Genomic DNA, 23,986 nt, shown 5'->3' on the forward strand with positions numbered 1-23,986 from the left:
ACTGTTGTAGGGCCAGTGAGTGGAAAATGGACTTAAACCGTGAGTATGGTTTCTTGTTTTTTTTTTTCCAGAGGTTTATACAAGTAAACTGAAAAATCAAGTAATGTATTTTCACATAGGATTGACTGTTACATGTTAAATGTAAAAGTTTTGAACAAAAATCAAGATCTGATCAATGACAACTTGCAGAACTTGCTAGTACTTGTTGACAATGTAATGTCTTAAATTTCACAAAAAGTGATCTTAGGTTTAAGCAATTTATTCACATATTTGTAGCTTTAATTGACAAAAGGTTGCCTAGTTACACATTTAGAACATTACTTGCTATATTTGGTGCACAAGGTTCAATATTTTTAACATCATGGTGCCGATAAATATGTTGTGGTGCGCATGAATTGTAATTGGAAACAAATTCTAAAAAAAAAACTCACATAATTTCCATATATCTGAACTGACTCCATAGACACTGTATGATAGTTGCTTGTTTTGTGGTGCAACATCAATTTATTCACATTAGTTTCAGAATTTGTCATGTTTTTAAAGAATCTACCACCCAATACTAGCTTGCCTAACTTAAAAAAAACTTGATTGAAAGATTGGTGTCCCTTGAACCTGACTGCTCAAGTATCATTGCTGTTAAACCATTTAACAGCATCCAAGCTCAACATAAATGCCAAATAAGAGAAAATTTGTTTCATGAACTGATGTGAACTTTGATGGTAGATATATCAGTATTTATAAAAGGCCACAGAAACGTGCTTGTTTGCAATGGGGGTTCTACTTTTTCCACTGCTGCAAGGGAGAAACATTTTTTATGCCCGGTTTAAAAAATTAATCTGCCCTTTTTTGGTCCATTCATCTGTGATTCCATTATTATGATGCAAACTCGCTTAAAGACTTCATATTACAGAGTGAGTCATGAAACCTTAAATAGGGAAATATTAATGGGTGATGAAGTTGTTCACCTGGCCCCACTATCACAAAAATACTCGAGTTAAATCTCAATTTCAACTCAATATACTGCATAAATGCATAGTATGATTTAAAATCTTGCATGTTTTTTCCTGAAAACATATTTTCTCATAGAATTTGTTGATAAAATGATTTTGTCAATATTTCAAAGAAAACTCATTCTAGAACAAAAAATATACTTGAGTAATTCACAAAAAAACATTAAATTGTACTTAAATTCTTTTTGGCTGTAAAATATTATTCCCTTGGAATCTTGGGCAAAGGCGTTGATCAACATATTATATGATAGAATGCGTTTTTTAAAAGATGTAAAAACTTTTTATGCTTTAGGTTAGAATGAGTTGAGACCATGATTGAGATTTGACTCAAGGATTTTCGTGATATTGGGTCTAAGGGATTTGTTTTTTGCTGCACTTAGTAAAACCAGTTATGGCCCTTGAATTAGCATTTCTGGCATTCCTGTATTTGTTTTGATCAAAACTGCCAACACTTAATTACCTAGAGAAATTAAACCCTAGTGGAATGTTAATGGGGTGATGAAGTTGTGCACCAGGGGTTTTGTTTCACTGCAGATTGTAAAACCAGAGTTATGACCCTTAAATTTGTAAAAGTCTTGTGTCACTCAAGTCCCAAGTGGTTCACGTAGAGTCAAGAAACATCGGCCAAATGTTATTCAAGTGTAGCAGTTGTGCACCTGGGCTTTTATTCCATTCTGTGCACTTCAGAAAAACAAAGTTATGGCCCTTGAATTGGCAAAAATAGGCATTTCTGGATATTCGTCGCTCAACACTCTTAACACTGTATTGCCAAGTCAGTAAACCTTAGGTGATGAAGTCATAAGACCCCTTCACAAGGGCTTCTTGAAAGTCAGTTTTGCTTCTGCAGCAGGGTACTTCACCTCCTTGTACCCCCTTTAGAGACTTTAAGCACAGACATACCTATAGCCAAAATGGTTTTAGCACTTCTGCTGCATGGTTAATCACATCTCTGAATATATAGAAATCCTGATGTTCAAAAATGATATAAGCAGTTCACAATACATAAATAGATAGCAAGAAGGCCCACGAGGATCTATGCTCTACTGGCATGGATTGTTTGGTCATTTTCCATCCAGAGCATGTACTGATAGTTCGTTTTAGCATTTTTGTTAATTTATGGGGACCCGACATTGCATTTTTAACATATAACATGCAATGTGAATATGGAGGCTCTATTGATTACAGAAATGTTCAAGAGCAATAACTCAGTCATTCCTGGACGGACCTGGTTTTCAGATAGGTCATATTGTGTTATCATAGCGGTTTTGAAAATTAAAGACCATTATCCAGTCATGTATGGTTTTCAATATAAGTTAGGTAAACATCAGGTTAAAATGGAGGCTCCCTTCTCACAAGCTCATTTAAAGGAATCAATCCCTTTTTACCAAAGGAAAGGGAGATAAATGCAAAAAACCAACTGCACTCTCCGAGTACAGGTTGTCTCTCTTAGACTGTAATTTTCACTTGGCTACTATGCAATTTTTGACAATTTCAAGGGCCTTAATTAATGTACTTTAAAAAGCTCAACATTAAATTGTTGTGGATTTCAATCCATTTGTTTCCTACAAAGTTACAATTCATACGCACCACAACCTATTGATTGGCACATTTGCAAAATAGAGCCTAGTGCACCAAGTATAACAATTTTAAATTTGCATCAAGGCAACATTTGAATAAAAAGCTACAAAATGTAAGAAAGAATTGCTTCAACCACTTATTTTTTTTATGAATAACTTTATTTTATTTTATTATTTGCTCTATATTAAGTTATACAAGTTCTTGACAATCAGATTTTGAATTTTGTTTAGAACTTTTACATTAAACAGAACACAGTCAATCCTATGGGGAGCTACATTCCCTGATTTTTTTGATTTTATTTGTATAAACCTCCAAAAATGAAACACCAAGAAACCATGCACACTTTGTCCATTTTCCACTCACTGTCACTGCAACAGAAGATGCATTGGAGAATTTTCAACGCATTACAAAATGTTAGGACTCCAATGGCCGACATGAAAAGGTCAATTCTAATAAAAAGATCATGTCAAGGTTTGGGGTAAAAAACTATCCAATCTTAAATATCTGCAAACCCTTATTTGACTCATTCCACGACAAAGAATAAAAAATTTGTGCAGTACAGAAAATGACCAAGCTCTAGCACGAATATAATCAATTCTTAATTAAATGTCTGTGTGGTAATCAAAAGTTGTGACCAAGTTTGAGGATAGCCGGCCAGAGCGAAGGACAGGGGTTATGTGCAACCTTCCTACCAAGTTTGATGTACTTTAGTCACAGGAAGGACCAACAAAGGGGTCATAATTATGTACTGAATAAGATCCTCAGGTATTGCCACAGTCATTTTTTGTTCCTACTTCCTTTGCATTAAAATTTAATAGAATTGGTGCATGTGGTAAATATTTGATTAAAAATGTTTGTGTTCTTTGTGAAGGTGACTTCATCAATGATAACAATTCATGTGAACCTTAAAAGTGGGCTTGACCTTTAAGTAACATGGTGCAGAGCCTGATTGTTCCAACAAATATTTTCAAAATCATTTCATTGGTTGAATACGGATGTAAAATGTAACCTGAACTTTGACCCCTAAGTGTGACCTTGAACGTGACTAAACATGGCTTGTATACATGCTTTGAAGTTCGGCTCAAAGTTATTAACTTTTGATATTTTGAAATGGATTCATCAATTGAGAATGGACAAGGAAAATGAGCCTGACCTTTGACCCTTTAAATGTGACCTTGAACGTATGTGGTTGGAATATGTAAAGTGACCTCAAAATATTTGGATAAGGAGTAGACATGAAATTACGCCAGGCGCACGGACGGACATTAAAGAAAGGCAAACTTGGGGCCTTAAAGAAGGGAAATCTAAAGCAGTCTGATGTCAAAGTCTGGTATAAATGAACAAAATACATGACTTGATATGAAATGTTGACTGAACTTACCTTAACACAATTCACAAATGTACCAGGAATGCCAATGCAAATTCGTAAAGAAAGAGGAAAGTCTCCCCATCACACTTTTTACAACCGCTTTTTACAGCCACTTTTCGGTGTAAGAATTGAAGTTTTGGCGAAACATGGATCACTGTAAAATCAGATCAGAATTAATGCAATACATGATGTATTTGCTAAGATATTAACATGAATGTGGTGACACGCAAAACCTTAACCAGAATTTCAGTAAAAGTCCAATAACAAAGAGCCATTATTTCTTGCAAAATACAGTTATCAAACTTGGTTATTCAAGTAGGTTGGGTGGTTGAAAACCATTGTATAAAGTCTCAATGCAATACATGAAGTAGTTGCCGAGATATTAACCTATGTGTGCTAACATGCAAAACCTTAACCAGAATTTCTATGGTTGGAAGCCTGTGAATAAAGTTTCAATGCAATACATGATGTATTTGAATTTCTATGTCAAATAAAAAAGGGCCATAATTTGAATTTAATGCAAACTAGAGTTATCTTACTTGGTTAGTTAAGTGGATTGGATGGTTGAGTACCATTGTAATAAGTCTCAATGCAATACATCAAGTAGTTGCTGAGATATTAACCTATGTGTGCTTACATGGAAAACTGTAACCACATTTTCTAAGTCGAATAATAAAGGGTCATTATTTGCATTAAATGCAAACAAGAGTGATCTAACTTGGTAAATTAGGAAGGTTGGGTGGTTGAGTACCATTGTATTAAATCTTAATGCAATACATCAAGTAGTTGCTGAGATATTAACCTATGTGTGCTTACATGCAAAACCTTAACCAGAATTTTTAAGTCAAATAATAAAGGCCCATAATTTGCATTATTTTCAAAAAGTGTTATCCCACTTCATTAATTCAGTAGCACTTCATTAATTTAGTAGGTTAGATAGTTGGGAATACATATCTAAAGTTTCAATGCAATACATGATGTATTTGCTGATATATTGACTTAAATGTGGTTACACGCAAAACCTTAACCAAGGTGTGACGCCGACGCTTGGGTGAGTAGTATAGCTCTCCTTATTCTTCGAATAGTCCAAAAAAATCCATTATTTGTATAGATAAGATAAAAAGTTTTGTGACCAAAAAGAGGAAAATTGGCATCCCTGCATACATAGGAAACCCTAAAACTGGTCCATGAACCTACACAAACTGTATTAATGGTCATACAACCTTCTGAAAGGGGTTGAACCGGTGATATGCATGTCAGCTCAGTTTAAGAAACTCACAGACACATTCACAAAACAGTAACAATATCCCAATGTGTGCAATTGAACGGAATGATCCCTCATTGAACATTTCAAACATTGAATGTTAATTAAAATCACTGAAAATCAACCCTCTTCTATACATATTCATGGATAAATACTTCATCACTGGTTAAGAGTTAACAAAAAAAGAAAGCAATAACACAGTAAAACTATTTCACTGTTCTGTAAACCCACACGTAAACTATTGCACAGATAAAAAAAGCCTCTAAATTAGAGGAGGCCATAGTAAGTGAAAGAAAGTCTTGGAATGCTTTGAGCACAATATCACAGCTAGTTTGCTCGTGTCACACTTTTCACAACACATGCCCACATGGTACAGCAGATGTCCACAAGAAGCAACGCAACTCTCTGAGCGGGCGTATCAGTTGTCTCCTGTGGTCCTGTCAGGTGTCCTCCTTGGGGCGTATCAGTCGTCCACCATGTGGTTATACATGTCATCCATGACCCCAGGGTGGTGGTTTGCCTCAACTGTAAAAGACAACCATATATTAGTGTCATGTGACAATCACTATCACTGTCATTATACTGTCCTAATGCTGTCCTTAGTGAGTAGAGTATCTGCTCCTCTCACTGTTAATTAAAAATTCTGATTAAAGCCAGAACTAACACTTTTACTTGAGTGTGTATATTTCCAAGTTAGTGTTCATTAACAGATAAACATTGCACACTTGAAAATGTTTTTCTGAAGCTGATATCAACATAGCTCCACATTGACTTTAAAGACAGCAAGAGTACCTAAGAAATTGTTTTGCCCTGATCAGATCTTCACTTGCGAAAATGTGCTACATTTTTAAGCTTAAATACATGAACATGTTCTTCTTATTAAAGCCCTCTTTCCCGTTAGGATAATCATTATCAATATACAATATTTGTCATGTTGCTGAATAACTGAAAGCAGACAAAGCATGTTACCAATCGAAAATCTTTCCATATCATGAAATTATGCTCTTTTCTTTTTTTAAAGGTGTTTGATTTTATTTAACAATTTTAATAGACCTCATTGATTTCACCAAAAAACAGCAAACAGAAGACTTGTTTCTTTGTAAAAAATAAAAAATAGATTTGATTTTCTCAGTCTTCGAATTGGGTTGCCAAAGCCAGGGACAAGTAAAAACTGTTTTGGACAAGTCAAAATTCCCAGGTAGTTACCCGAACGGGCAAGTGCATTTTTTTTTAAAATTTAGAGCCCTATGTTTTCATTATTTCTTTAGCAACAATTCACTAATCCTGATTGAACTGTATGATTATATTGAAATATTGGCTTCCGTATATTGATGCATGAATTGGTTATTTTGGGCAAGTAAAACTGTTTATGGGCAAGTGGTTATCTTCAATTACTTGCACGAAAGGACAAGTGCTGAAAAAAGATTCAGGCAAAGACTATTTTCTAGCCCAACATTTTTCATTTGATCGGAGATAATATGACTTGAATGCAGATTTTTCTTCTTGCCGGATTGTACTACATGCATGATCAGACAACCATTACTCAAGATCTCTTATCAAAGCTGACATAGTCACTCTGACTATTGGATATGGTTTCATTTCTTAACTGTAGTTAAGACTAGAGAAATGAAACCATATCCAATAAACAGAGCTGTGGGACCACTCTAGATGTCATTCATCGCTGGTTTCACGGCATTTTGGGTACAAAATTACTCCTTTGGCGAATATCTCATCAACCGATGGGGGAAAACCCCCCCTTTGGCTTCAAAATTTTGTTTAAGACACACTTGGAGATGTGACGGGGTCAAGCCATAATGCAGCCATTATACGGCCCGGGCAGACCTTTATAAACTCAGCAACAACAACTACATAATCACTTACTGTTTCCATGCATGATCAGACAACTGGTAGTGTCGATCCCTGATCATCAACTGTTTCTAAGAATGATTCAGACAACAGTTAATGACCCATCTCTAATCAAAGCTCCAACTGTCACTTTCTGTTTCAGAGAACAATTCAGAAAATCATTAACATTGTTTCCTAATCAAAGCTCCAACTGTCACTTACTGTTTCTGGGAACAACTCGGGCAACCATTAACTTTGATTCCTAATCCTAAACTCCAACTGTCACTTACTGTTTCTGGGAACAACTCGGGCAACCATTAACTTTGATTCCTAATCCTAAACTCCAACTGTCACTTACTGTTTCTGGGAACAACTCGGGCAACCATTAACTTTGATTCCTAATCCTAAACTCCAACTGTCACTTACTATTTCTGGGAACAACTCGGGCAACCATTAACTTTGATTCCTAATCCTAAACTCCAACTGTCACTTACTGTTTCTGGGAACAACTCGGGCAACCATTAACTTTGATTCCTAATCCTAAACTCCAACTGTCACTTACTGTTTCTGGGAACAACTCGGGCAACCATTAACTTTGATTCCTAATCCTAAACTCCAACTGTCACTTACTATTTCTGGGAACAACTCGGGCAACCATTAACTTTGATTCCTAATCCTAAACTCCAACTGTCACTTACTGTTTCTGGGAACAACTCGGGCAACCATTAACTTTGATTCCTAATCCTAAACTCCAACTGTCACTTACTATTTCTGGGAACAACTCGGGCAACCATTAACTTTGATTCCTAATCCTAAACTCCAACTGTCACTTACTATTTCTGGGAACAATTCAGGCAACCATTAACTTTGATTCCTAATCCTAAACTCCAACTGTCACTTACTATTTCTGGGAACAACTCAGGCAACCATTAACTTTGATTCCTAATCCTAAACTCCAACTGTCACTTACTATTTCTGGGAACAATTCAGGCAACCATTAACTTTGATTCCTAATCCTAAACTCCAACTGTCACTTACTATTTCTGGGAACAATTCAGGCAACCATTAACATTGATTCCTAGCCCTAAGCTCAAACGGTAACTTACTGTTTCTGAGAATAATTCAGAATTTAAATTGTTTCCTAATCAAAGCTCCAAGGGTAACGTTCTGTTTCTGGGCACAATTCAGGCAACCATTAACTTTGATACCTAGTCCTAAGCTCCAAGGGTAACTTACTGTTTCTGGGAACAACTCAGGCAACCATTAACATTGTTTTCTAATCAAAGCTCCAAGGGTAACTTACTGTTTCTGGGAACAATTCAGGCAACCATTAACTTTGATACCTAGTCCTGAGCTCCAAGGGTAACTTACTGTTTCTGGGAACAATTCAGGCAACCATTAACTTTGATACCTAGTCCTAAGCTCCAAGGGTAACTTACTGTTTCTGGGAACAACTCAGGCAACCATTAACATTGTTTTCTAATCAAAGCTCCAAGGGTAACGTTCTGTTTCTGGGAACAATTCAGGCAACCATAAACTTTAATACCTAGATCTAAGCTCCAAGGGTAACTTACTGTTTCTGGGAACAATTCAGGCAACCATTAACTTTGATACCTAGTCCTAAGCTCCAAGGGTAACTTACTGTTTCTGGAAACAATTCAGACAACCATTAACGTTGATACCTAGTCCTAAGCTCCAAGGGTAACTTACTGTTTCTGAGAATAATTCAGAATTAAAGCTGATACCTAGTCCTAAGCTCCAAGGGTAACTTGCTGTTTCTGAGAACAATTCAGACAACCATTAACTTTGATACCTAGTCCTAAGCTCCAAGGGTAACATACTGTTTCTGGGAACAATTCAGACAACCATTAACTTTGATACCTAGTCCTAAGCTCCAAGGGTAACTTACTGTTTCTGGGAACAATTCAGGCAACCATTTACGTTGATACCTAGTCCTAAGCTCCAAGGGTAACTTACTGTTTCTGAGAATAATTCAGAATTAATGCTGATACCTAGTCCTAAGCTCCAAGGGTAACTTACTGTTTCTGGGAACAATTCAGACAACCATTAACTTTGATACCTAGTTCTAAGCTCCAAGGGTAACTTACTGTTTCTGAGAATAATTCAGAATTAACTTTGATTCTTAATCAAAGCTCCAAGGTTAGCTTACTGTTTCTGGAACAATTCAGAATTAACTTTGATACCTTGTCCTAAGCTCAAAGGGTAACTTACTGTTTCTGAGAATAATTCAGAATTAACTTTGATACCTTGTCCTAAGCTCCAAGGGTAACTTACTGTTTCTGAGAATAATTCAGGCAACCATTAACTTTGATACCTAGTCCTAAGCTCCAAGGGTAACTTACTGTTTCTGAGAATAATTCAGAATTAACGTTGATTCCTAATCAAAGCTCCAAGGTTAACTTACTGTTTCTGGGAACAATTCAGGCAACCATTAACTTTGATACCTACAATGTAGTCCTAAGCTTCAACTGTCACTTACTATTTTTGTTTTCCAGCTGCTCTTTAAGATCCTCTACCTCCTTTTTAAGCTTTCGGAATTCCTGCAACAAAATCCAAGTCAAAGACATTTTAAAGCTGCACTCTCACAGTTATACCATTTTTACAACATTTTTATGTTTTGTCTCAGAAAGAGCAGATTTTAGCGTAAATATCTGCAAACCTATGACATAAGATTGCTGACAAAAAATCAGATTGTATATCTTAATATTTCCATTCGATAATTAATGATTTATGGCTTAAAACCGTTACTAACAGTTTAAGTAAAAAGCATAAAACAATTTTTGAAGTATAATATAAAAATATGCTTTCTAATTTTGTGTCAGAAGTCATATATAACTGGTTTTCATGGATTTTTTTTTTTAGAACATAATACTTAGCATGATATGGTTCATGACAGAAAAACATTGACGGACAGACAAAGCCAAAACAATGTACACCCCACCCCCTAGGTTTGGCCAGGGATAAAAAGTGCAGCTATTACATGTACTGTAATGTATACTAATCACACCATTATCCAACACTTGTTGAATGAATATAAATATTTCTTTGCTCTTCAATTCGAGTATGAATCTGCGAAAAAAAAAATGAGCGGATTTGAAAGCTTGACCACTAACCATCCAAAACTCCAATAAACTACCAAGAGCACCCGAATGCTTGTCTGTGTTTTGTTGGTGTAACAGGCTCAGAAAAGTATGCAGCCAGTCCAGACAAACTCCAGGACACCCTGCAGGCAGCAACCGGATAACTCACATACTTTCAAAATACCCTGACTACCAGACAAGCTAATAATACTATTATTCTTCATTGTTTACCTCTGTACATGTATAGAGATTGTCAAACTGTCCATCTTTATTCGCCTCCTCCTTTTTTTCCAAGGCAACAGCCTTTGCCGAGACAAGGTTCTTTGTTTCCGTGGACAACATGTAGCCGGCCTTGACGAATACCTGAGACAAATACTTCTTATAGCCCTGAAATCAGTCCAAAATAATTAAGTTCATTCACAGATTTACCAAAACCTTTTGAATACATATTTAAAAATACATAATATAAACAATACAAATTAGTAAAGTTCCTCCACTGTAATAAGAAAACATTTAAAAAGTTGGTCAGTTGCAATACATTTGCAATACATTCTGATTTCAACATCAACAGGTAATTACAGGCCACTAGTGTGCTTGCTGTATTGATTGGAAAATCTGACCCTTTCCAGCTTTAATTTTCTCATCTTATATGAAAACTAATGGTTAGCATTACTATAAATGATGTACCAAACCACTTAACAACAAAAAGTCTAGGTCACAACAGTTTGATAACTTTGTTTAAGGCATAATTCAATTGTGCTCTCCGATAACTCATTCATCTGCGCCTTAATACACTTCAACCGAGAGTCCACATAGGTAGAACAATTTATAATTCTAATGCCATGCATCAAATTTTGGCTATTTGGGTGTAGCGTATGTGTATTATATTTTGTTTCTGTAATTTTAATTGGTTTTTCAACAATCAAGCAAAAAAAAAAAAGATGAACATTTGAAATAAGTGGAATTATTTGTTTTGGTGTCTTGGAGTATTTCAATGGGAGACGAATGAGTTATCAGAAAGAAAAATTACAATTGCTGCCTGTTTTTTGACCTTGGGAATTTTGGCCACAGTTTCACGAACATTATCAAGTATTGACTCAGTTGACTCCACTGAGTTTCACAAAAAAGGAACAATGTTTTTATACAAAGAATTGTACAAGAAACTTTGGCTACACTCATGCCAGAATTGAAGCATGGCATTTGAAATATAACTTCTGGGGACTAAATCTCCCGCTTGAAATGTATTTCAGGGGCAGATAAAAGAGTTATCTGAAATGACAATACATGTAAAGTTTTATCGTCACAAGACGCCAACCTTCTTTGTGATGTGTCCAGCAGCCAGCTGGCCTTCAAGAAGGCCCCACTCCGTCTTGAGGGAGGAGTTGAGGGTTGGGTAAACCAGCAGGGCTTGAAGATGGCAGGTATATGGAGTTGTGAAGTCCACACGGTAGTTACATGTGCTCGGCTCTGATACGTTCGTGATGACATTCTCTTTTCCACATTTGAAATAAACCTGTACAAGGAAGATTAAATGTTAACCTGCTAATCTGATTTATCCTACATACACACTAATCATGGTGTTTTGGGCATATCTATTCTCTCTAAATTATTAATATGATTGGTGAAAAAATAAAGGTGCTAGATTGTCTACAATGTTAACTACAGCATTTTTTATATATCAAGGGCAACAACTCTTGACCTACTAGTCAGATTTCGCCCATAATTAATCTTGGATGAGATCCTGTGGCCATATATAATGCATCACTGGAGCGCCAAACAAACAAATTGTTGACGACAAACTACAGATAAGAATTGATCACAAAAGTACACAAACTTGAAATAAATAAATGTGCCATTTGTGTCTTTGTTTTTTATGAACGACTGTGAACATTAACAATGGTTCTAGGTCATGATTGGATCAGACTAATCGTTAAATTTTATTTATTTTATGATTGTGAAAAAAAGGTAAATTAACGTAAACTTAGTCACTCTTTAGGCATGATGTTGCGCGAGAGTGTGGTCTTGTGTTGTTGGGAAAATCAGAGTACCTGGAGAAAACCCACTTGTCCGGCTTGGCGACCACCAAACAAACTCACATGTGCCCAGGCTGGGAATAAAACCCGGGTCACCTTGGATCAGACTAGCGTACCTTGGTTGTACGGTGTTTGTTCCCACACTTATCTCCCTCCCTCATCACCATGGCAACAAATGTGTTGTTTTCTATCTCCCACTCCTGCCACACCCTGCAAGGACAGTGATTATACAGTGATAATATTGTTGGTGTAAAAGCTGTGTAAGGCTGCACTCTCACAGATTGAACGTTTTGACAACCTTTTTATTTTTTGTCTTGGGAGCGAGCCAATTTTTGAGAGAATCCATAGAAACCAGTTATATAGTTGTAAGACTGCGGACAAAAAATTAGATCACAGATTTCTATATTTAAGTTAAAAAATGATGTTTTATGCATTTTTATGTTTTATTTTAGTAACAGTTTATGCCATAAAACACTAATTTTCGAAAGGAAATATGAAAATCTCAATATGATTTTTTTGTCAGCAAACTTATATCCTTGTAAGCATTTGCTCTTTCAAAGACAAAAAAATGTTGTTTTTTTGTATCAGTAACTTATATACCATTTTATGCATCATAAATCTGAATGCAACACATACTGCAAAATACATTTTCATGTGTTCAACCTAGAACAATACGGCTATATTCCACTCTGCTGATGTCAAATCATAGGAAGTATTATTGCGCAAATTAAAATGACAACATAAATAATCAGAGTGTCATTGAAAATGCCCTTATTTAACAATGTTTCTTCTGAGTACAGGGATGTGATTGACCTGGCAGCTGGAGGGCTGAAACCATTTCGGCCCTGGCTTTTTGGGGGGGGGGGGGGGGGGGGGGGGGCCCTGATCAGGAAGCTTGTATTTGGCTCGCGCCCATATTTGCAGTTTACTTGGCAAGTGCCTTTGAAATCAGAGAGAATCGACTTGAGTCGCTTTCCTCCTCTTTGAGCAAATTGCCCGTCTTTCATTGGACGAAATAGGAGACATATCAGGTTATATTTTATACGTGGTAATTGTTTTTTTTAAATAAGTAAAAATAAGCAAAGTTTGCTCATGATGGACACAACACTTGTTCACAACAGAACAGAAGCTGGCACATTTGGAAGAGGCATCGGCATAACCCCAAGGTCATTCAAAGACAACGACTCTCAGCAGTCATGGGTGATTTGACACCTCTTTTTAGCCCACCAGTAAAGTAATTAACAAAATGTGGGTGGGTGGAAATATTGAACGTCTTGTGAAAGCAGGCACAGGACAGTCAGGCAGCTGATGTTAGCTAATATTTGACAGCGACATGATTGTAGCCTGAATCAAAGTACCTGAGCACAGTAGTGTATTTCTAGGGATTATGTTGTGCTGTTTTTGATCACAATGATACCAAGTGCCCAAGTAATGTGAGGTGTTTTGCAAGATAACGCATCTCCTTATCGACCAGCACTGGTAAGAGTATGTTTGCAACAGCACTGTCTCCAAGTTATGCAACATCGATCGTACAACTCATACCTCTCACCTTGTTACATCTGATTGAGTGCCCACATCGTGTTGTGTCTACATGGACATTGCTTTAAGACGTGCCTTATACCAGTGTTAAAACAATATACATATGTATCAAAAGAAGAGTTTACTAAGGCATTTTCTGACTGGATTTCACAGCTCAAGAAGTGAGTGAATGCCACAGGGGAATACTGAGGGACAACTATAGATATTTCTGCTATGAAACAAGCTAAAACTGCAACAACTGCGGTTTCCTCTACCGATAACATGCTCTTCAAACATGTACCAACAAGTTAATAGGTTAATATATATCGTACATGACGGGTTATCTTAGAAAAATAAAATGAATTGCATACCTTATGCATACATTTTAATGCATTATTACGATAGTATGTAGACTTAACAATATCACAGTCTTTGATTCTTACTAGCTCATATTTGGCAGTCCTTGATTGAAGTGTTTGCTGTGGACATTCAGATTTTTTTTTACAATTTAGTGATGACTTAACATTCTTTTTCTAGAATTCTCCCTCAAACTTGGACTTTACTCAAACTGTTGGAACCTTAAGTATAATTGAACATAAAAATTAGCACACATGGAAAGCATTCAAGCCTACCCAAGTATTCCGCTATAAGGGTTCCACCTGAGAGACTGCTCGTGCTGAGTAACGTTCCAGAATGGACAAAACTCATACTTGTAGCTGAAACAGGGAGGATATACCAGTATACCAAATTTAGACATAACTTCATTATGACAAATTAAAAAATGATTTCAAAATATGTTATCACAACATAAGTCTGTTTTATTTCATGTAACAAATTAAACAATGATTTTGAAATACATTATTACAACATTAGTCTTTTCAGCTCATTGACATGTTGCTACATTAGAACATCCATCGTCTAACAGGAACATTGGCATGAATGTATCGTTCATTACAGGGGTATAGCATGACTGACTGAAGCCAGAGTGACAGGCCTTGATACCATGATGGGTTTCATCACTGATAACATGTGAACAAAGTTTCATGTGATTACCTTAACATTTATGTATTGGTGAAGGTAAACATTTATTACACAGCAAAGTCCGAACCGCCCACATCACCAGGTCTTCCACAATACAATTACCTTGATTCAAACAATGATCACAAGAAGCGTACTTGGTTCTTTGCTATTTTTAACACTATGAATTTAAATATCTTTTTATATAATAATGTTAAATATTTCCATGATGCCATGAAAAAATCTTGAGCTTCATTACAGATTAAACATCAGGAACATGAAAATAACGTATGCTGTACTCACTCATCAAATGTCTTAGAGAAACATTTCCCATTCAGCCTAGAAAAGAGTGGCGGTCCAGAGAAGTTTGAAGGTGTAACTCTCATCTTGAGTTTATTTACATTGGTCTCCGCCACTGCCCCGCCTTGGTAGCTGTTCATTAAACTGAAAAGAGAGCAGGTTACAATGACAATGACAATCCTTACGACTTAGTATTTCACGTCATCTATAATTCATGAACGCTGTCATTTTCTGAAAATTGTTAATCCGAAATATCGCTATTCCAAAATAATTTTTTGGGTACCTTCATTTTCGGATAAATGGTATTCAACTGTATTGTATAGCTACTTGTTTCTTACCCATAGCTGGATGGTTCTTCAACAATCTTAATCGAATGCCTTTCACCTGAAACAGAGATTAGGGTTTAGCTAAAGATTTATGGAAGGGTGCTTCACCCTGCCCTTTAATGATAGCACTCTTCTGCCCTCATGAGAGTCACCTATGCCTTCAAAGAATAAAATATAATCTTTTAGAGAACTTGACAGACAAGCTTACAACCTGTCATGACAACTGTGATTAAGATAATCAATCCTTTCTTTAGTTTAGATTAAAAGTTTTAATATTATTATAAATACATACAAACTTAACATGAGCAGTTGAAACTTAATGTTTCTTCAATTTAACACAATTCCTGACACTTGCTGTCAAATTCATCATGTTTCAAGTTCTTCACATCGCCAAACAATGTGCCCTTTTCTTCCCTAGCACCCTGTCCCTCTTCTGCACGACTCTGCCCTTTTTATAACCTGTTTTAAGTTAACCTTATGTCAGTGTTTGAAGGCTTTAAACAAAGGCTTCTAAAATTAAATCAAGTCCTTTGACTTCATTTCTTCACAGAGATGTATAAATGTATATGGATGAGAGTAGGTCAGTGAATATTAAAGCATAGCAAAAATTCATTAAAAATTTAAAACATTTAATTTTATCAAACTTTTTGTTTGTTTTATTTGTCTTTTGCCAAAGTAAATACAACCACACGTCACCAACTGATTAAGATTTAATCATGCAAATCAGTTTGTTATTCAATTGCAATAATGATCTAATCACAAACATGATTTTGTTTAGGATATCATAATAATAAACATTCCTGCAAACAAGCAACTTGATCACTATATTTACCGCTGTCATTTTTATTGATAGACAATTCTGCTAAACGCACCTCCAACACCACCAGTGCTTTGCTTTAAGGTGGTTCTTCCGGAGCTCAAGATGAGTGTACAATGTACATTTTGACAGATTTGAAGGCAGGTGTGGTCTGTTTTGGAAATATTCATAATTTTGCCTATATAATATTACCCATTATGAATCAAGCGTCTAATAAGTTACTGGGCTTCAGATCAAGAAAGTTTGGAAGTATATTATTCTTAAAATGGGCTAAAACTTTCAAAAAAATTTCCTTTTAAGTACCAAAAATTTCCTTTTGGAGAAAACTTGCAGATTATTTCATTTCAATTAACTTAAAGGTCAAAGAATTCAAACACATGGAAGAAATATGATATAATAATAAAAAAACAATTTCCATTGATTGATCTGAATTTTAATTGCTTTCCATAATTATTTAATGGTTGAAGAGCAGTGTCAGGCACTTTTTAAAGATTTTCTCATTAAAAATGGTATTGATAGGAATAATGCTTGTAGTTACACAAACTAGGGGTCAATGTTGTTTGATTGCTTATTATTAAAACTTGTGACGTCATGCATCAGGGATGATAACAGAGCCAAGTTGCCAATCCTGAAAATGTCTGCGTGGGGTTCAGGGGGCCCATATTTCAGGGATTCTAATACCCTTTTTTTTGCCTTAGAATAGTGTTCAAGGAGTACACCTTTCGGTTTGGTAGATATAATTATGTTCAACACGAGACATCCACAATAAGAACAATTATCAGGTATCTTAGCAGTGAAGTTTAACACCTTTGTCTTTAAACAAAGTTAAATTTACTTTTTACAGGCATTAGACATGTACCTGACATTTTGGTTCAGTTGTCCACTTCCCATAAAACTCAACTGGCTATGATCAAATGCCTGTGTATGAACAGTCTACACTGTGGGATGTTTGATTTATAATAATGAACAACATATCAATTATCATGCTTGCAAATGTTTATTGTAAAAGTGTTATTTATTCAATTTTTATGTATCATAAGAGTATTTATTCAATTTTCTGCACATTTGATGGGAATATAATGTTATTAATTAATATATATATATATATTATTCCAAGTAATATCCAAACGGGACTTAAATGCTTTGGCAGCGTAGCCATTGTGGACATGGTGGACTTGACATATTCTGGTCCCCAAACCAGATTTTTTCCCCTCATGGTGTTACATGAGTCCAGTAGCACACAAACTAGATTGTCCCACGGCAGTTCAAGTCTCTCAAACAGGCTTTCAAATTCCATGAAAATTGATTCAGAATCAGCCCTTGTGATTTTTAAGGAGGCCAAATGTCTCAACACTATTTCTTTCTCTATAGCAGAAAAATAGCTGCAACAGTTTTCTCGTTGTATGTGTTTGTTGACTTGTCTTAGTTGAAACAAAACCGAGATCCATTAACTCTTCCATATGTTCATCATTGAAATGGCTAGCCACTCCGTAAGTCATCTTGTATGATGCTGTACACCTTTGAAGTTTTAATTCACTGAGAGCTTTTGTATCTTTGGCAAGTGTCTTAAGTAAGACACACTACTGTGGTGCCAGGGAGCATGTTCAGCCATAAATCCAAGTATCATGGCCTCTGGATTGAATTGCTATTATGAGAATAATAAAGAAACGGTTTACAGCGTAAACTTCCATCGGCCAAATAAAATTTATTAAATAAAAATCGATTATTATGACACAATCTGAATCAGGATGTCCAAAATAATGCTACATGCGCAAAATTCATTCTCAGTTTTATCACTTTCTATTAACTTAAAAAGAAACGTTTCGGGAATTTCTCTTAAAAATAAATGGCAAATATACCTTTAAAATCGACGAATCGATGTTTTTAGAAGTTGGTGGTGGTCGTTTTTTTTTTTTCCAATTTTCCAATACCCGTTTATTCGTCTTCGTCCTCTGTCATATCCGGATACGACCATCCGGATACTGTCTTCTAGTCCCATCGGTAATTTCCGTAATCACCGGATGCTATCTTAACCAATCATATAGCTCGATTGCCAAGACGTAAATAGGTTTGTTAAGTTGCGGCTTTACACTTCCGGAAAACTCACCTTTCGTATACATATTGTTCGAACTGAGCTCGAATTGCTCCCTTTACCCCTCCCCCCTAGAAAAAAACTCAACGGATTTACATTAATCTCAAAATCGATCCGTGAGGCCTTAAATCCAGAATTCCGGATTCGGATTAATCCGGAATTTTATCATCCCTGATGCATGAAGCTCGCCAAATTTGGGCGACGAAGGGGGCAATCAATAAAATACAATTTACATTTGAGGCAAATTTATGTATTTTAAGAAATAACACTTTCAATTGCCTTCAAAACCATAAATGAAAAGAGAAAATGGCAATTGCTGGCTACTGCTTTCAACCAGAACTGCTCTCCAACCAGTACAGTTAAAAAATGAATAATGCATGAAGCGTGCAAATGGTGCTAGAAGTGCACAATCAATGCTAGAAGTGTGCACACCATGTAAAAAGTGTGTTTCTCATGCTGCATGAAGAGCTAGTCCAAATAATTGTACGTTGACGGATTTTTTTTAGATTTTTGATATGGCAAATCCTTCACGTACAAATTGTTTAGTATCAAAAGTGGGTAGTTGTTCCTATCAGGATTCCGGGTTAAAGCAAATAGCATCTATAAAATATCATAAAAACAAGAAATATTACCAGATAATGTTATTTTATATTTTCCGTACACAAAAAAATAAATATCCAACTTATAATTAACTTATAATTATGAGTTTGACGGCTTTTCTTCATTTCATTCTGTCAAAACATAACGATATTTACATGAAGGGCACCTGCAAGGCTTCAGGGCACAATTTTAAATCGCTCGGAACATTTCGGCCATGGCCGAGTTGTTACGATTGTATAACGAGGTCTATCTCGAAGCTTTGTCGGAGGAGGCCGAGTTATTACGATTGTATCGAGTTGTTCCCCTTCGCATAATTGTTTTCTGTGTCAGTCAACTTTCGTTTTATTGGAAAGGTAAACAACTTGTTTTAATGCATTAAATGCTTGTTTAGTGCAAAATAGCATTTCACTTACATGGTAAAATATGAATATTACTCTTTATGATCAATTTCAACCATAAAATACTTCAATTAAAACAATTTCAATATTTTTAAAACACCCCCGTTTTTTGCACATTCCCGTTTAGACGTTAGGGATTGGAAGAATCCCGTATAACACGTCTAATATTTTAGACTACATGAAGAGTGCAACTGGTTCTAGAAGTGTACACTCAGCGCTCCAAGTGCACAATAAGTGCTAAAAGTGTGCACCCAGTGTGCAAAGTTTGCACCTGGTTCAAGATGTGTGCATTTGATGCTAGATGCAAAAGTAAAATGTAAATCAGATATTTTACCCCAGCCGCTAAATTCGCTATTTGAGGAATGCATTTTCTCGCAATTTTTTTAAAGACATCAACAAATGAATCTATTAATACTGAGAGAAAATTAATTGAATAATTTCAAATTTATATCATTACACTAAAATTAAATACCGTTTGCAATCACTAAAAAAGTTAAAACAAGTAAAACTCGTCGAAATAAAGTGTCGACGTCGCCCATCTTGTTTTTCTTTTCATTTAGATCAATCGGCTTATCTAATACGGTACTTCTCGTAGCGGTGATTTGCCATTTCCGTATTGCGGACACTATCCTGCAACTGATATATCAACATATAGGGCTATACTTTTTGTTTATAATGCTTGTAGTACAACGTTTGTGTGGTTTTGTTTTGATTAAATATGAACATAGATTTAACTATTTCATTAAAAATTATAAAATAAATACCCGATCATCAATAGATTTTTAAAACTTCATTTCATTTCTCCAGTTCATCCGGTCCACAAAGAAACCGTTTTCATGGTGTGGAGATTCTCCATGGAGATGCATATACAGACTGATTGTTATGTATTAGAGTTGAGCTAAAGAGGCTGCAATATGTCATGACCTCCCCTCCTGTGCCGTCACGCCGTGACATACGTATTTTAAGTGACACGAGTGGAGATCTTTGTGTAATTGAAGTACAAGCCATTTACACTGGTATAACAGTGTCCTACTTTCAAAATAGAAACACCTCGCTAGAAGATTCATAGCTCAAGGAAAGTATCTAATAAAGCAGTATATCTTATGTGCTGTCAATAAATCAACACGTAATTAATGCGGCTGTACCTTTATTTCGGTACGCAGTATTCAATGGCTTTTGCAGAAGCATTTGGTGTGAAATAGTGGTGTACCAAACACACCATCTACAACCTGGACATAATTCGGTAAGCAGATTCTCGTTTGGATTACAAAACATTTGTTAGAATACACTAATTATTAGAATTTTGGATTGAGCACTTCGTAGGAAATTCAATTCATATTTAAAGTGTGCTACATCCCGTCTACTTTGTCGTACCAGTCGTCCTTCTTGTACTATAGCCAGTCACCAAAAGAGCTGGCGCATATATATTCTTAATTATACTTCAAACATTTTCAATTTTATTTGTTTTAATTCATATATAAAACATATTGATAACAACACATAAATAACAACAACATGTGAATAAAAACATGAAATAACAATTAACAAACTAAAATATCGATGCAAAATATTTAACCAGTAACATGATGATAGACTGTAGATGTAAACCCATGTAGGGAGTATTTCTGTCTTTGAACAAATAAGTGAGCATTCAATATCTTTCAACAGTTTCAATCTAGTCTACAGCACCCTAAACTGGAAAATGACACCAGGCAACCCAAAAGCGTAGTTGGGTATTGTGTCTTTAGCCTCTAGCTTCCATTTTCCCGCGCTCTCTAGCTCTGTCATGAGCTGTTCTAAAGAGCCTTTGTACTCCGACACGTAGATCAAATATTCTTCCCTCATCGCGATGCAGATCATTCCTCCTGGATGAACAATAATGTTGTAATTTAACACACAGTTTAAATAAATCGGGTTGAGTCATTGTAAATGGACGGTTATTTTCGTCCTGTAAAAACAAGAACAAGAACAAGAACAAGCACAACAAAAACCGAACAAGAATGTAAACAAAACAATAAAGCAAGCTGAAGAAAATTATAAAAATCACAAAATCAATTATAAGGTAGAACAGAACTAGAGGTTTAAATGTCAGAATGAAGCATTTTTTCTGTACTAACGTTACCAGTAAAACAAAAAAAAAGATATATCACCTGTGCGAACAACGCGAATCATTTCTTGCAAAGCAGTACAAGGGATATGGCCCTCTCCAAACCCACCAGATACCGCTAGACCATCAAACGTTCCTAAGGAGAGGAGGTAAACTAATATTTAAACACAAGTTGAAACTAGCAAGTCCTAGCAACGTGTAACATACCGGGCAGTTATCTTAAATACTTTATATATATATATGCTATTTAGCTGAATTTGCACCAAAACAATTGGACATATCGAGCGATAAAATTAACAACCTTGTTAATGTATTCGTCGTTAACTATACATATCCACTTCCCTGGAATATGATAAACACGCTTGTGATCTACATTGCTGCTTACATATTTTGAGACAATTGTTATAGCAATGCTCGTTTTATTTGAATATAAGAGCACATCATACACCATTTCAACTTGAAAATTCGACAAAAATACCATTTACAATTTTGTTAACTTCAACAAAGTTCTGAAAAATTGGTCAGCTAAACATATTTAAAAAACCTCTAAACTTTAATGTGTTGCAAGCAGTCTCTAAACGTCAACAGTTTGTTACAAAACGTAACGAGTAGGAACCTTTCGCGAACAATGAAAATAACGACAATGTTAATAGAAAGTATATATGTTTGGTCAGCAATACTGGTGGAATTTTTTTATTTTAGTTTATGATAACCTTAATGTTTGAAAAAAGATGTACAAAAATATATTAAAGTACCGTCGTCAACCGGAACAGGGTGGTCCACTCCGATAAAATCGTTGTAGAAGTGCGTATAGACGTTCCTGTCTTTCGCCTTGGCCAGCATGCCGGTAGAAGGATCAAGAGCTTCGATTTGTCTGAAGCCCAGGTTATGTAACTGAAAATGATTGAGTTTAAGCTACAAATATATTTAAAATTTATCTTATTATAATTTTAACAAATGTTCAAATAAGTACTGGTAGATTGTCTCCAACGTTACTTTGGAGTTTCGATTTTTTATTTTGAAAAAATAAATATAATATCAAAATTGTACAACATATGTAACAATTTTAAAATAAGTAAACATTCTCATTTATGCCGCCTCAATTAAACATAATATGTTAGAAATACTATGCATGCCAATGATGACTATTAATTTTAATATACATGCTTTTAAAAATGCCAATCTCTTTTCGGGAGTAGACCCGCAGTGAAAAACATCATTTGAACACGTTTGTAAACAGATGCTTATTTAAACCAAAGGTTAGAAATAAGTGAAATGTCTTCAAATAACAGAGTGAGTAAAATAATATACCTATTCTCAGCACCGAGTCTATCTGTGCCAGGCATTTAAACATTTTTGAATTACCGGAGTAAATGAAAATGAGCTTACCTCAGCACCAAGTCTACCAGTTCCGGCGGCCACGTCAAGAATTCGCGCATGCGCTCTCTCATTATCTGGATAGTATGTAGCCAAGGACCTTGCGCAGCTTTCAGGTCCGCAGTAGCGGTTTTCGTTTAAATGCTGAAATATCGATGATATTGCGTCGAGATACCTTGTCCGAGATCCAAAGGATAAACAGTTCTTCTTTTTAGGAATAACATTTTATTCGTCATATTTTATTATTTTAAAAACCTTAAGCACTCGTTGCACATTTTTATATTTGTATTGAAAGTATTGAAACGAAAACGTTTCGCGTAAAGAATTTACATTATATAGGTCATTACGCGGATTTTCTTTCCAAAATAAAATATAGAATAAAATGAAAATAATTTCTTTTGAGATTCAATTTAACCTATTTCTTTTTTGGTATGAAATTTGTTCTGCTAAATTATTTAAACTATAAATTGCTTAAGTTTGTTTTTACTTGTCTATTCTAAAATATTTGAAAATCTTAAATCTGTCTAAAAATTTAGATCGTAAAAGTCTATTAGTTGAGGTTTATAACTTTATGCAATAAATAGTAGTTTATTTTCTTGACTTCATCGTCTACCTACCGCATCATATTCTCCTGTTTCCGCCCATTTGTTATAATATTGCGCAACTTCGTGCTTCGTTAAACCACCTTTGAATGCTTCGTAATTGGCTTTGTATGCCAAAACATCGTCGGTGTGATACTCTGTTTCAATTTTCTTCAATGTTTCGTGAGCCATATTTCTTAATTTATTAAATCAAGGCAAGCGAAACCTTTTCAGCGAATATTGTAATGAATGTGCAAGTTTAAACTTCTACGTCCCTTTATGCAAGACCGGCCTCGCACAGCTCTTATATACTGTATAAGCGGCTCACTCAAGATAGTGGAAGAGTGGACACGAAATTTTATCGCGAGAGGACTTAGTCCTATTTGACAAACAAAAGTCTAATCCTTATTTTTGTTAATCTTTTTTTTTGCAAAACCATCGGATATTTTATACATGTTTTCCCAAATAAATGATACAGAAAAACCATCATGGGTTGAGTAAATGTGTTTGCGGTTGGTCTACTATTTAGATTTGGTAGTCCGCTTCTGCATGTGCGCTGCGATACAACCGGGATACAAAACAAAACAGCTAACGTGAGCAACTGAATCACAGACACTAAAATGTATGATACCAGAATATATGTTTTAGCGCCA

The 23,986-nt window shown here is 35.4% G+C and overlaps 2 protein-coding genes across 2 annotated transcripts; both read right to left on the bottom strand.

Moving 5' to 3' along the window:
• Nucleotides 1-88: 88 nt before the first annotated feature.
• On the bottom strand, nucleotides 89-19,797 carry LOC128243009 (N-acetylglucosamine-1-phosphotransferase subunit gamma-like). Its single transcript, XM_052960480.1, has 9 exons — nucleotides 19,741-19,797; nucleotides 15,374-15,419; nucleotides 15,039-15,179; nucleotides 14,351-14,434; nucleotides 12,317-12,410; nucleotides 11,483-11,680; nucleotides 10,399-10,554; nucleotides 9,567-9,627; nucleotides 89-5,746 (listed from the first exon to the last, which is right to left on the bottom strand). The coding sequence occupies exons 3-9, from the start codon at nucleotides 15,173-15,175 to the stop codon at nucleotides 5,685-5,687; spliced, it is 792 nt and encodes a 263-aa protein (XP_052816440.1). The 5' UTR covers nucleotides 15,176-15,179; nucleotides 15,374-15,419; nucleotides 19,741-19,797; the 3' UTR covers nucleotides 89-5,684.
• Nucleotides 19,798-20,716: 919 nt separating this feature from the next.
• On the bottom strand, nucleotides 20,717-23,596 carry LOC128223772 (methyltransferase-like protein 27). The gene is made up of 5 exons (XM_052933150.1): nucleotides 23,370-23,596; nucleotides 22,765-22,896; nucleotides 22,131-22,269; nucleotides 21,419-21,511; nucleotides 20,717-21,133 (listed from the first exon to the last, which is right to left on the bottom strand). Exons 1-5 carry the CDS (start codon nucleotides 23,523-23,525, stop codon nucleotides 20,949-20,951), a joined length of 705 nt encoding a protein of 234 aa, XP_052789110.1. The 5' UTR covers nucleotides 23,526-23,596; the 3' UTR covers nucleotides 20,717-20,948.
• Between the last annotated feature and the right edge of the window lie 390 nt (nucleotides 23,597-23,986).

Source organism: Mya arenaria, chromosome 2, assembly GCF_026914265.1.
Source record: "Mya arenaria isolate MELC-2E11 chromosome 2, ASM2691426v1".
Classification (NCBI taxonomy): domain Eukaryota; kingdom Metazoa; phylum Mollusca; class Bivalvia; order Myida; family Myidae; genus Mya; species Mya arenaria.